This window comes from Drosophila suzukii, chromosome X (assembly GCF_043229965.1).
Source record: "Drosophila suzukii chromosome X, CBGP_Dsuzu_IsoJpt1.0, whole genome shotgun sequence".
Classification (NCBI taxonomy): Eukaryota; Metazoa; Arthropoda; class Insecta; order Diptera; family Drosophilidae; genus Drosophila; species Drosophila suzukii.
In genome coordinates, this window is record NC_092084.1 from 23,258,684 (window position 1) to 23,274,306 (window position 15,623).

General features: G+C 36.7%; 2 protein-coding genes across 7 annotated transcripts in view; both read left to right on the forward strand.

The window, feature by feature from the left end:
• rg (A kinase anchor protein rugose) overlaps positions 1-15,623 on the forward strand; it is a 193,888-nt gene that overhangs the window by 48,925 nt on the left and 129,340 nt on the right. The gene's annotated exons all lie outside the window — the stretch shown is intronic.
• Rpn13R (Regulatory particle non-ATPase 13-related) lies at positions 812-2,910 on the forward strand. The gene has a single exon (XM_017067589.4). The coding sequence runs from the start codon at positions 924-926 to the stop codon at positions 1,878-1,880; it is 957 nt and encodes a 318-aa protein (XP_016923078.2). The 5' UTR covers positions 812-923; the 3' UTR covers positions 1,881-2,910.

Genomic DNA, 15,623 nt, shown 5'->3' on the forward strand with positions numbered 1-15,623 from the left:
GCTCTAGTGAGTGACTACCTAACTGGCTGCCCGTTAAGCCATATAAGTCATCGCTTTAATTTTAATTGCCCCCGACTAAGATTACTTCGCTAACGCCTCTGTTGACCCAGGACCTCCGGCCACCGGCGATTTTCCTGTCTGCTCCTTGAACTTCTTTCCTCTTGCATCCTGGCCACGTTTTTATGTGCTTTTAAGTGTGCAATTAAAGGTCAATTGCCGCCCAGGCTGGACATCCGAACGGCTCTCGCTGAAGTAGCCCATAAATGGGGCGATGTGTGTGACCACCTCTAAAAGCTATATAAATATATATTTATTTTTTCTTAAACATTAACTTTATTGCCTTCGATGTGCAGTTATTATTTTGCAACACGAAGGCCAAGCGTTGTGCGTCTTACATGCATTATAGTTTATGTATTCCAAGAAAAGCTGAATTTCTTCAATACAACACTGAATTTAAATAAATACATCGTTTTTTAATAATAATTCATAGAAAATTATAACTTTTTCAAAAGAAAAAAAAAAGTAGAAAAATTACTAGGGCTTTGAAATTGCATAAAATACCTACAAGTATGCTACAAAATATATATTTTTTATTTTAGATGTATATTAAAAAATTGAGATATTAATTAAATTGTTACAAAAATCAGTAGGACCTTGAAATCACTTAAAATATATCTAAAAGTATGCTTTAAAATATGTTTACACCAGAGGTGCCATGCATTCATTCCGAAAGATAATATTCATTTTTCAATGCATACTTTTAGACACCTTTGTAAGTGATTTCCATGGCACGACCCCAGTATTAAGTTTAAAAAGCTGAACTGTAGAATCTCAATTATAGTAGGCAGTTAAATATAGACATCATAGACATTAAATTAGACACCAAAGCACCGGTTATTGCTTGAAAATTCCCAGTACCATATATGGCCGATTCAGAGGCCCCCAACTTGATCGAATACAAGGTCGGCCGCATGATCCTGCTGGGCAAGATGATCGAGCCCGATGACCGCAAGGGCCTGCTCTTCGTGCGCCGATCCGCCGGTGACAATCAGGTGCACATCCACTGGATGGACCGGAGAACCGGGGCCATTGAGTTGGACATTCTGGCCACGCCGGGCGACCTCGAGTTCCGCCGCATTGATCAGTGCAAAACGGGTCGAGTGTATGCCCTCAAATACACCCGATCCACACAGCGTTATTTCTTCTGGATGCAAGAACCCCAGATGGACAAAGATGTAGAGTTTTGTCAACGGCTCAATGAACTTATAGCCAGTGGTCCTAGGAAATGGGATGAAAGTGCGGCGGCTGAAGGAGATGTCGATACGGATGTGGAGCAAGAAGGCAGACATCGGCGTGGTTTCGGTGGCAGTGAAAATCTGCAGGTTCTCGACGAAATGCGTCAAATGCTGAAAAACAGTTTGGCCAGAACGACAGAAACTTGGCCCCAGGCAGACGAAGAAGAAGCAGTTGCACCCTTGGCATTTCAAGATCCCGATGCAGAGATATTAGATTTGGCAATAGTTTTACGTTTTTACGGCGCCGAAGCAGTGCAAAATCTTCTTATGTCTCCCAGGAGACGGGAAAAACTCTTGGCTCAACTACCCAGAGATCCTGACGAGGAGGAATGGGATATGCAGGGAAATGCTTGCCATTGTGAAAGCCAGATAATACTCGACCATCTGCGTTCCCCACAATTCTACGAAACCTTGTCCTACTTTTCACTAGGCCTGCACTCGGGTGTTCCCAGATCGGTACTGCAACCCGTGCTCAACAACCATGACCATCGCGAAGCCTTGGATGCTGCCCAATCTGGGGATATTGAGCGCTTTCTACGTGTCCTGCATCGGAACGAAAGAGATTACAATGGTCCAGCCGATTGAGCCGGAGTGTCTCATAAATAAGTCAAAATACAGGAAAATAAATATGAGTATATATAATACATATATATAAGAAAAAATTGAAGAAAAAGCGTACAAAATGCAATAACTGGTTCGCTCCCTTGCCCGTCGCCTCGTCTCGAGTTACGAAGATAAATGAGATGCCATAAGTTAGACGACAACTTGCACAACTCCAGACAAAGACCAAGCGGATAAAAGTGTGCTTGTGCTCAACAAAAAATAGGAAAGAAAAAAAAAAATCCCAAGAAAAAGGCACACTAAAAATTGATATAAAATATACCAAATACAAAAAAAAGGGCAAAAAGAAGCCAAGCAGCTACGATGAAAACAAAAGAGGGAAATTTCTCAAATAAAAAAAAGAAAGGATAGTTGTAAACTATGGGGAGTACTTAGGATCGGGTTAGTGCGGCTGTGGGGATCCAATGTTTCAGTTCTTTTCGAGTTTAAGAGTTCTGGGCCCATGCGACAGCAGTTTTCTTTTGCCTCATTTGTATGGCGCCTTGCCTGTCCTGTCCTTTCGTGTCCTGGCAGGACCTCCTCCTCGCTCAGCCCATTTTTATGAAAAACTTTTCCACGTTGTTTTAATGAAACTAAGTGAGCGGCAAAATGGTGGACAGCGCGGGGCAGTGTAAAGAATTGTGCCATGGTTTCGAGCCAGATAAAGAATTCCAAAATACTGGCCTGGTAACATTTTGTACCCCTTCTTTTTCTTTGTCTTTTTTGGCAAGAAAAGAAAACTTAAGCAACGCAAAATGTTCAGAAAGTTGTTGCATTGTGTTAGAGTTTGGGGGAGAGGAAACAAATAAAAGGAAAGAAAATACTGACAGAGAAAAGGCAAATTTGACGATTAGTTTCTGCCCCTTTTTTGCTCTGTTGGAGTGCATTTGTCATCATTAAGTGTGACCAGCGCATCGCTATGCCTGGTTTTGAGTTTAGTATGGCTGCTCTTTGTTTCTAAAGAGACTGCACTTTTTCTCACAATCCTGCTCAAACTTAATTTGCATTACTTTTGAAGCGTGCCAAGTGTACAAATCGTTTAAATTCTATTATAAATACTTTGTTTTGCAGTGCATTAGTCATAATTAAGTGTGACCAGCGCTAGCATGGCTGCACTTTGTTTCTAATGTGACTGCACTTTTTCAAGACCAATTGACTTTAATAAAGCAAACTCAATTTGCATTACAGCTTAAGCATGTACTGTTCGCTTGAATTCTATTACACTTTCCAAGAATTCCCCGCATTTAACCAACTAAAACTAATAATGCTCCCCTGCTTTTTCGTCTCCTCGTGGGACCCACATTAAACTTAATGGTAAATAGCATTGCAGAGAATTGCCATAAAAATTACTTAAAACCCAACCAACAAGCAGCTTAAATATGCCGCTTATTGATGTTCTCCACAACGAAGCAAATGCAATAATAGTTAAGAGAAAAGGGGCCAAAAAAGGCGGTAAGGGAATGGGGTTGTGTGTGTTGGCGTTGAACTAGCTCTTTAGCCGCTTTTCCAGCTCTCGGCTCCCAAACTCCATGGGCATTCCCATTCCCATTCGCATTTCCATGCCCATGTCCTTTTCCACTTTTCCATCTCTCCAGCTTTCTCCCGACTGCTACGCGTGTTGCATACTAATTTCAAAAATTTGCCATTACATTTGTACTTCGCACTGTGCTCCATGGCACTACTACAACATACTACTACAACTGGGGAAGAACCCCTTCCGAACTCATTCCCCACACCTTCCCTACTGCTTCCGCACTCATTCCTTCTCCCATTTTCAACACATTTTCCTGCCCTTCAGCTTGTCGGTTTGCTGCCATCTTGAATTACGTAAACACAAACACACACAGCTTTTGGTGCTTGATAATCAAGCACACAACTGAAGCTGTAGCTGTAGCTGGAACTGAAACTGAAACTGAAACTAAAACTGGCAAGGACCAAACAGAAAGGAGCATGAGAATCCTCGGGTAATTCACACACGAAATTGCCGGAATTTTTGCTGTAGTCAAAGGTGAAGCAAAAGCATCTTAGCCACACATGCAACGTTTATAGTCCTCGGGTGCAAATAGCCAACGTTTGTTGCCCAAAGTGAATTTTCACTCCGGGACTGAATGTAAATAAAAGTTGCCTCCTTTTCTATTTGTTTTTTTTTTTTTGCCAGAAGGGGAATGCCCAAAGAATTTCCCACCTCATTGAGCTCTCAGGCAATTGGTAAATTATTTTTAATGCTATTAAGGAAAATGTACTCTTCTAATTTTTCTCTGACATGCTAACATTTTTTAAACATCATTATATCCCAACAGAAAAAAAAAAAATATCTTACATAATAGAAAAAAAAATTGTTTTTATACTGGTTAATATTCTACAATTTTTTTAAATGTCAAACATTTAAACAATTGCCGCTTATTTGTTATTTTAAAAAAAGCCAAAACAAATATGTGGTATGCAGCTCTAAGTAAACACAGCCAAATACTTTTAGAAACGATTTCTTTTTGGCCTTTGGCTTTATTGAAAATTTTCCAATTTGAATTCAGGCAATTGCAAAAGCCAAAAACATTTGATTAAGTTGATTGCGAAATTTGCGGAATTTGTGCTGCTTCAATGCGACTTTTAATGAAGATTTCTTTGAGGAGCCGAGCCTCAAGCCAAAGTCGAAAACTTAAACCACGTGTCATAATTGTCAGTGCCACAACGCTTTGGGAATGGTCCATACATATAATATTATATATATGTATGAATACATATATTTATGTGTGATATATGATGATGGCGCATGCTGCGGCAAACGGAAGTCACACAGACAAAGCAGCAGAAAATGGTAGACAAATGGGGAAGGCATTTGACATTGACCAAACATTGTCGCATTAAGGAAACGCACTGGCCTCAAGCATATCCTTACCAGAAAACACTCATCGAGAGGTGGTCAAACATTTCCTCTCACCGATTCTCAGTTTAAGCATCTCTCTTCGTGTTTTTGAAATGATTGCCCTTGAATTGAAGCAAACTAGAGATGGAAAAACGTTGATAAATTATCGATAAATTTGGCTTTGTCGATTAATTGATTTTTCATCAATATCCAATCTATATTAAATAATTATTTTGATATTTAACATTTGAGAATATTAATTAGTGTTACATTTTTAAGAAGCAAAAGTCTGGAATAGGTAGTAATATCGTTAATTTAAATATATAATAATGATCTTGAATAATTCATTAAAATTAAAATTATAATTATACTTTCAATTGCCTTTTAACCTGAGTACTAATAAATGAATAATAAATATAATTATATTTATTTTTAAATCTGGTAATGAATTTGTCAAATTATTGATGCATTTTTCAATTTATTGATGGATTTGTTGTTTTTAAAATAATTGTTGATCTTATATTAACATGACCTATCGGTGCTCTGTCATCTCTAGCGCAAGTGTGAGATGACAAAATGACGCCAGACCGGAAAAAAGTTGCCAAAAAGGCCAGCGACAGTATGGCTGGAAAAACCTCTCCCCGACTTTTCCTGTTAGCCCCTCTCCATCGCAATTTTCCGCCCCCCTTTTTAGTCACTGGCCTAGTTCGCATTGAAGCCGCAGTCCATGAGACAATAACTCATGAAGTGCGGCGAGGGGCCAAACGGAACCCGAATAAAAATCAAATAATAGCGTAAAAGCTCTGCCCTTAAAAAAAAAAGGAGGAGATATATCGGGAGAAAAAGGGGCGGCCTGGGGAGAAAAACCCTGTCCAAGGGGGACAACAATAAAATGTCGCCGTCGAGCTTTGTCCGCGTTGCCAAACCAGAAAGTTAACCCAGTTGCAGGGAGCAATGAATAAATTTTCCAAACTGAAGCTGGAAAACTTTCTATCGTGCACCCGAAAAGCCAAATTAAATAGTAGCAATACGAGTGAAATTAAATAGAAAACTCCAAAAAAAAAAAAATAAGGTCCCAAACAGATAAAAATAAAAAAGAATTAATCAAATTATTTTAATTGATAGCAGAAGTTTTTCAATTTACTAAAAAATTCCCAAAATATTTTCCACAAAGTTTAAATTCAAATTTATTCCAATTTAAGCCAACAATTACTGGATCCCTTGAATAACTTTGACCCCTGACTGTCATTCTCGGTTTAAGTGCACCGCTCGATATGCCAGATGAAGAGGACAAAAGTGCATTTAACAAATTAAAATCGCAGAAACCACCGTCCAAACGAAATGGCAATAAAGCTCTCTGGGTGTGTGCAAAATAATACAAAAAAAAAAAAAAAAAACGAAAGGGAGAAATGGCTTTTTTGGGCAATGTCCAATAATGATGTTGTTGCCGGGACGGGTCCTCTGGTCCTCTGGTACTTTGGTCCTTTGGTTCATCCTGGTCCTGGTCCTCTTGTGTCCTCCTCGACTTTCCCCCTGAATTTCCACGACTGCACGAAAATGCAATCCGAGCCGGAACTGACACGCACAAAAGGATATGCAACATTCACTAATAAATTTCATATTTATGTAGAACACAGAATGCAGTCGACGAGGGCTAAAGGGAAATATCCGGCGAAATATAAACGTGAAATTGTTGGCCAACCGGAGTTTGTTGTGTGTGCGGTTCGGAATGCCAACATTTGGAAAAGGGTTGCCCTCAGCGCGATTGGTTGGGTAATTTTTGGGCACATCTGACAATCTCGGCAGGACAATAAAAACGAGAATCGAGATTAAACCGAATATGTGGAAATCAGCACGAGGGCTTTATATCTCATAAAATCCACATATAGCTTATAAATTGTAAATTGGTTTTAAATAATAAATGTTATACAATTCAAAAAGTATAGGATTTCCATAGTTGTAATTTGCTTTTTATTTTTTAAAAATAATCAAATGAAATATAAGTATTAGCAACACATTTATTAGTCATTTTAATTATTTGATATATTATGTTCTCATTAAAATTTGTGTAATATTATATTTACTACATTCTCAAAATTACATCCAGAACAAAAAAATAAAATATGATTATATTATCTAAACATAATTTTGCGGTATTTTTTGCAGCCACTAAAATAACAAAAACTAAAACCCGCAAAACCAGAAACCAAAATAACCACGAAATAAAAGCAAATCATTTCAATAATCAATTGCAAATCAATTTATTTCATTTGTGCTCCAATCATAATTTTCACAACACAAACGACAATCAATTGTAGGTGGTTTTGTTATTTTTCTCGCTTTCTTTTATTCTTTTTACAGCCACCTTAATTTGCATAATTTGAAATTATTAACAACTGCATTGAGTCGCGGCTTAAATTCTATAAATATTTATTTAATCATTTATTCATGCATTACATTTTCACAGTTTTAATGTTTACTTATTGCACAACGAATTAAAAGCAAAAAAACGAAAAAATAGCCATGCCAGTACCATAAATATTTGATGAAAATAAATGCTAAAATGTTTCAATATTTATTTTGATGGGGTATTTTTTTCAGCATTAACATCTAAAGCAAAAATCGTATTAAATCGCATTCGTTTAATGATTTACTCGGGGATATGTAATCATTTGCAGTCATCATTCACTAGCAATATGTCAGCTGTCATTTCAGATTAATGGAAATAAATAAGTTGATCGATTTGAAATGGGGATAAAATAAACATGGTAAATATAAATTAAGTTCGTTTACTCTGTTCAAATTCATAATTTTAAATTCTTTGAGCAACTAAAAGCGTTGTAATAAAAATATAAATAAAGTCTACTGACATTGATTGACTTGAGTTTAAATATGCCGGAACAACTGTAAATAATTTTTGTTGATTAAAGAATTACACAGTTTACCATTCTTTCATCTTGAATCAATGAAACCCATCTCAATTTTCGCAATTTCCTTTGGCAAATAGCTGCATATATATGCAGATATATATATTTTTCAATTATTAATTGATGTTGTAAGAAGCAAACTAAATGGATATCCAACCGCATGTATATCTGTGTGTTTGTTTATTTTAATGTTTTGCCTTTGGCTTGTGCAGTTGGCCATGTTTGCCTTTTGCTCCCAATTGCCTTTGGTTATATCTATGTCGATGTGTGTGTGTGTGTATATAAAGTATCTGTGAGTGTGAGAGCGTATCTGTGTGAGCGAATGTTTGCCAAGCCAAATTCAAACTTGAGCACTTGACATTTCACGCTTGCATAGATGGCACTTGGTAGGCAACGTAACGAAACGTCAGTCGATTTTGCTACTGCTGCTGGATTCCCAAATGCATTTGGATCCTGGTTTGCCTGCCTACGTTCCTCATAGACCATTCCTGCCCCTCCAACCATTCAATTTTGCAAGCCAACATCCCTTTTTCCATGACTTCAGCCTGCGATTTCCCACCATTTCCCCAACAATTTTCCATTTCCCAACCCCCCGTTTCCCCTTTTTTGGCCCCAGCTGACACTGATGATGTGCTATTTATTTTCGGTCTAGGCTGTCCTCGGTGTCCTTTCGTCCTTTTCGTCCCGCTGCGTTGATTAAACATTTGTGTTATGAAATATATACAGAGCAACTCACACACAACATACACACACTAATCCGCATTCATTCAGATCTCCATGCGGGTGACTACTTTATATGCATATTCCGCTTTTGATTGCTGTTTACTGGCTGCATCTACATCCATCCTGTATCCTTTTGGCTTGCAGTTTTGATCCTTTAATAGAATATTTAATTTTAATTACAAACATTTGATTTCCCACTTCAGTCATCGTCGTCGTCGCTTCGCTGGCTGCTGGCTTTAAAAATGCATGGCACAAAAACAGTGGCAAAAAAAATAGAGAGAAAGTTCAGTGGCAATCAAATAAAATGTTTTTTCCATATTTAATTAAATTTCTTTCGTTGAACTAAAGTTAATTATGCATATGTTTTTTAATAAATATTGCCTTTGTTTTCGTATTCGATTTTTAAATTTAAATCCTTTCTATGTTTCAACCAAAACGACCATTGGTTATGGAAAAACTGATGTAGATATCATAATAAGGTTCAGAAATTTTTGCCAAATCATATGCTTAGGGCAAAAACAATTCTTAGCGTACAACTACACTATATAATAAGTATAAATTTTTAAATTTAAAGGCTAAAGCTTTAATGGTTTGGGATATGCAGGGACCTTTCCAATTTTAACGACACATTAATATATATAAAATGAAAATTCTAGGATACGAAATTTTTGTCCAGTCATATACTTAGGGCAAAAACAATTCTTAGCATACATCTACACTACATAATAAGTATAAATTTTTAAATTTAAAAGCTAAAGCTTTAATGGTTTGGGATATGCAGGGACCTTTTCAATTTTAACCACACTTTTATATATATAAAATGAAAATTCTAGTCAGATCCTTTTTCAAAACAGAACCTTTCGTGGTAAAATTTATAAATTCTAAATTTTTTCTCAGTGCAATAGACCGTGTGTGGGTGTTTGTGTGGGTTAGCAAATTGAATGCGTGTGTGCCTGAAAGCATAAGCCGGCCAAGTTGAGCGAGACGGCGACCGAGACAAGAGCCAAGTTACTTGGGGCTTTTGTCAATGCCACGATGACGATGACGAGAACGGGGAGACTGGCGATGAGGATGAGATTGGGGAGATGACTTCTTATGGAGCACTTGCCACGCCCCCCGGGGGCGGTTCATTTGGGAGTTGGGGCAAAAGACCAAGCAATGACCTCCAGAGCTTGCAGTTTGGTCTAAAAGAAGAAGCAAAGACCTATTCATGTGTGGATCTTAAAAAACGCTTTAAGCTAGGGTGCTGATATTAAAGTTTAATGGGGGAAATTAAAGGAAAAAAGTACAAACAGTGGAGGTGTGAATTTAGCTGATTTTTAATTGCAAAGCTGCTGCTTTTATATTAGTATTTTAATAGAAGGAACACTTTTTTAAGCAGATCTTTCATATAAAAACCTTGAATAAATAACTCTTATTCATAATTATTAGTACATAATTTCAATAATAAATAAAACGTTCATTAAAAACTACATATGTACCTTAAATTATTTTAATTTAGTCGACCAATAAATCCTAAGTGTGAATTTTTCATTCGTATTTTTGTTATTTAATTTTTTTTCTTTTGATTTTTTTTAATTGTGTAATTAATTTTGCTCAAAGTTTTAACTGAAGCACTTGGCTTTGATAAAAACTTTTGACCCTATGAAACCTTTGCTGCAGTCTGAAAACTTTCTCAAGAGCTTAACAACTTTAGCATACCTTTGGCCACCTTTTGCATACACAACATGATATAAAATTCATTTATCAAGTTCAACAACCTCGACACAAATCAAATCGCAATTTGACGTGATAACTAATTGAATTTTCTCTTCGTTTTTTTTTCCAGGTGAGTGTAATGGTCCCTAGACATATATGCAATTTGCACGTAAGACGACTGGCATTTCTACCCGCAAAGAAGTTCGAGTGGCTGATCCATCATGAGGGTTGGGTGCCCTGTCCATCCCATCCCCCCCCCCCCCCCCCTAATATAACCTTATCTACTAATTTTCCCTCATACCATTCACAAAATAATCCCAGAGATTCGTGGCGCGTTCCATTTGTCAATGTGCATCACGTACTCAATCTTCTGTCTTGTCAAACTTGGCAATGTTGCAACGAAAAATGTTTGATGTTGGTTCAAGAAACTGTTGGTGAGTGGGGTGTTTTTTTTTGGGGGGAGAGGATGGATATTCCCCTGGGTTTTGAGAAGGATGTGCCTTATGAAACACTCAGGGCCGCATTCTTAAATATGATTATTTTAAGAGCGTTTTAAGTGGCATTTCTTTGCTGCTTTCAGATACTTAAAATAAATATATATTGGCCTCAAGAGTGGGATATTTAAATACTCTATGATAAGAAACTGTAAAATATATATAACTTTGGAATTATCTAGAGACATTTCTTTTAAAATATCTTCTTAAATTATGGAACTATTAATGTATTTTAAAGAGTTAAACAGCTAAAGAGTTCGTAATTGTTTCCGTATGTATCCCTGGCCATACATATTTCGTTTTTAATAGCTTTACCTTCAGGTCGCCTCTGGGGGGTTGCCTTAACTTTTCTTTCATTTTCCTCCCACCACGTGCCACAAAATACGTGAGAGTGTGGGTTTATTAGTGGACGTCCTGGATGTGTGTGTGTGTGTGTATGTTAGTGGGTGTACGTGTTTAGCAAATACTTGTCTATAGTTTCAGGGGACGTAGGGGAAAAAAAAGAAAGAAAAAAAAAGTTGAGATGATTCTATTAGCTAAACAAACACAAGCAAAAAGGATCGATGGGCCGATGCAGGATGACAGTCTAAAAATATCAACATACGTATTTTATTCTGTTGTGTACATATATCCAATGTATGTATGTATATAGTGTATCCTTGCAGGTCCTTTGCTGCTGTGCACATAACGAAATTACAAGTTGCCAATAATAATGGGGGGGTGTTGTTGTGGGTGTGAGTGAGGGTATGAGTGTGTGTAGGTGTGCCTGCGAGGACTACAAAGGACACGTCGCTCATTCAATTTCAGTTCAGTTCAGTCAGCTGTCCATCCAAAAGCGTTGCGATGGTCACTTGCCGGCGGGTCCCACCCCCTTTTGCCCCTTAGATTTCCCCCCTCGAATTTCCCAACCCTTTGCCCCCTTTTCGCCTTCGTTGCCTTTCACGCTTGAGTTGCCCTAATAATGCAAATACACAATAAATAAACGTGCAGTACAGCCAAGAACTCGAGTAAACTCAACTCAGTTCAACTCAATTTAAAACACAGAGAAAAACTATTTCCTAAAGCTTTTTGCCATTAATTTCGTTACCTTTATATTTGCTATTTAAAAGGATTTAAACAAATCATTTATAAACAGTAATACATGCTTTAGTTTAAAATAAACAACATAAATGGCTCATGTTTCTTAAAAAAAATACAGTAAATTAATGTAATTGTCCATAAAAATGCTCCAAACTATTTAAATATCATCCATTATTATGGGGGAAGTATTAAATTCTTTAATTGTAAACCATTATTAAAAAAATACCTGTGTTAAAGAAATAAAAGCCTTTTTCATTGGAAAAAAAATGATAGAATAAAATCATGAAAATGGCAATTGAAAAGTAAATCTTCCATATGTCCTAGGAAAAAAACTATCATTAAAAATTGAAAACAAGACACTTTAAACATGAAAATAAAATCAGTTTTTAATGATTTTCTTTTTTATAGATTTTTTTTTCGTGTGCAGGTCACTTGGCAGTTGCTTCACCTCCCAGCGAGCAAATAAAGCGCTAACTGAACCATTCGGAATTCGGAATTCAATACTCGGTTATACTGTTGTTTTGCTGCCCGGTTAGCAATGCCAATTATTTTCAGCTCTTAGTCATAATTTACCAAGTGAACGCCTGCACATGACGATGAAATTGCACTCCCTATAAGCCCCCAACTTCTCCTAGTTGTATACATATGTACGTACATATGTAGACTTTTGGCATATTTATTTAGCATTCGGCTGACATGTGCAAGGATTTCCCATTGCCTTGAACTAATAATTGGCGAAAAGTGTAACAAAGTTCAAACGATTTTGCTGTGGAAACCTAATCAGTTTTCGCCTTGAACCGTATGCATTCTAAATAAAGAAGCCAATTTAAAATAAAATCAATTGTATTTGACCACAATAAATGAAGGCAATTTAAGGTAGAACAATGTCTACAAAGCTTTAAAATTTTTAATTGGCCTCGAGTATTGAATGGATAGCTTGAATGTTTGTTTTGAAATGTCAATAGTCTAATTAAAAGGTGGTTAAGTTGATTTACAATATTTAAAGATAATTACTTATATTAGTTTTCTACATTTTCCATTAATATTGTATTAAATTCATTTCTTCACGGCACTTTCCATTGACCCCAAAATGAAATTTAATTGTTTTCTCGTTACAAATAAGGCAAGGGATATTAAACTTCCCATTGGGTTCTAAAGGATATGCGAGACCCGCTTATTGGGCGCTTTTGTTTGCCCTTGTTCCGGAACCAACAAACATTGCCCCCCAAACCTCCTTTGTTTTGCCTTTATTTTCCAAACCTACCCAGTAAAAAACAAAAAGAAGAAAAAAAAGAAAAAAGATGCAAAAACAATGTGAAGATATTTTGCGGCGCAACCTTGAGGTGCACCACACCCACACCCAAATCGCCTTTCATCACCCACTCCTATATCATACCATCCCCCGTTTTTCTTGTATGGTGTATGTAAATTTTCCTTGGCCCGGGTGGTTATTGATTTTTCCCCCCCAAACCGCCCATCGTTGTTTCCATTTTTATACACATACACATATATATATATATTTGTTGTTGTTTTCATTCGCTTTTCCTTAGCCCGCTTCAAGTTGATTATTATTTATAATAAAATCAGCGAACGAGCGCTAACATAAGAAAAACAAAAATCAAAGTTTTCTGGTAAAATAAACCTAAAGTTCCTCGGTCGCAGGAAACGAGATGAGAAAGTCCGTCTGGGATCTTCTGCCTCATATATGGGCATTATTAATTCCGTTAAAGCCTCCAGCACCGTATTACAGAGGGACCATGGAGCTCATTAAAGCGAAAGGGCCAGAAGAGAGAGAGAAATGAGACGGGGTGATAAACGGGGGTGCGAAAGATATGGCAACAGGGCCGGCAACTTGCAATTTCAATAACTCATTGTAAGGACACACAGTGGTTGGGGATTGCTTGTTAAACGTAGCTGAAAATAACACATTAAATGGTTCGTCCTATAAATTTGCACCTTAATATAAACCATTAACTTCTATATAGGTGTTTAAGCATACTAATAACATCGGAAAAATGCTACCATACATAAAAATATATAAGATGAAAGAGGATTATAATAATAAATTAATAATATGAGAGTTATATAACACTCATACAGAGAAAATTCTGGAATTCTCATCTGGGTTTAAAATGTTTCTAAAAATAGAACGACATTTTTCAGGTTTAAACTGTTTTCATTGGCGGTATTTACATTGTATATATTTCCACAAATAACTATTAGTCCAGTCTGTAGTGTATTCCTATCAAAAAATTGTTAAGTAAACTCAATTTAACTTTTCTTTTCTCACCATTTCGTTTTAATATTAAGAACATTGATACCAAAATGTACTTAAGCGGTTTTTAAGAACGAATGTTCTCAATTCAAGAACAATGTAGTTCAATATTTCTCTCTGTGCAGAAAAAAATTACTTGATTTTAGTCAACTCCATAATTTATAGAATAATTGATAAAAAGTACGTGCATAAAGCAGTCTATATGGACTTAAGCCCACTTTAGTCCATTAAGTCCTTAAATATATACATATGGGAGCCACATTTTTAAGGATATGTATAGCCATTTTTAGTCCATTATCCCTTAAATTAAGGTCAGTGAACTAAGATCTAGGACATTTTTTTTCTAGGTATACGTTGTCTTTACAAATGGGTTTTTATCAAGAATTTTATAAAATTATGAATAGGTACTTAAAAATGTTCTAATTTGGATGATATATGATATGATATGATGGCAAACGAATTTATAATCTGTAAAGTTTAGTTAATTAAAATATTTACATATTTTATATTTCGAATATTTTTATAATATTCTGAGGAACTTCAAGTCACTGTGTCGTCTGTTCGGTTAGATAAGTAAATGAGGAGCGTGCGAAAAGGATGGGCGAAGGTGGGTAGAGTAATAATAGTGGTGGCTTGGAATCGGGTGTGTAAGTTGGTCTAGTGCTATCACAGTTTGCTCCAATTTCAAGGCATTACGCTTATGAGAATTTATGTTATGTGGGGGGGTGGTGTGCACCGCACACACATACATATACGTACGAAAACAGGACCTGCTGGCGCCCTGCTGAGCGGCTCGTGGCTGTTCGTCCTTCGGTCCTCCGGTCCCCCGGTCCTTGGTCCTTTTTGGCTGGCAAACGCTCTTGATTCTGATCCGATTCCCGGTACCCAGTTTGTACTCCTGTGCCCTGCAATTAGTTGAGCATGATAAAAATGCTGTATGCCGACGCAGAGTGTCCTTTTCCCCATTAGCCTTTTCTCTCTCCCCTTTCCCCTTTCCCCATTCCCTTTCTCCTTTCTCCCATCTCCATTCCTCACCACAAACTCTACTACCCGAATGTGAATGCTCATTGCTTCTGCAGTTTTGCCAACTCATTTGGCGCGATTTACCTACACGCAGCACACACATAGATACACGGCGAGAAAAGGGTTTACTTTAAATAGATAAATAGATAAAAGGATATTTTAATGGATTATGAGGCATATTTGAGCAAGGCAATTGTTATTAAAAAATATTTAATTCACAATCGATTCGTTTATTATTATTTTTTAAATTTGTATTTCAAAACAAAATGTAGCTATATCTTAACTTTAAATAAAATATAAAAAAAATATATTAACCAAATAAAAACAAGGAAGAACGCTATAGTCGAGTACCTCGTCTATCAGATACCCGTTACTCAAAGGGAAATGGAGATATGCAAGCAGCAAAGCGAAATTAAAATGCGCCACCTACCGGCGGTAGACAGATTTAAGCGTTATGGGCGTTAGAGTGGGCGTGGCAAATTTATTTTTGGATCAATCGATAGGTATTGACGACACCAATACATTTCAGTTAAAATTTTTTATCTAGCATGCAAATTGTGGGCGTCACAGGTTTTCGCGGTTTGTGGGCGTTTAAGTGGGCGTGGCAAACTTTTTTTAAAGTCAATTGATATATTGACGACACCA

Coding starts and splice junctions, on each gene's coding strand:
- Rpn13R (XM_017067589.4), top strand. CDS start 924: ATGGCCGATTCAGAGGCCCCCAACTTGATCGAATACAAGGTCGGCCGC.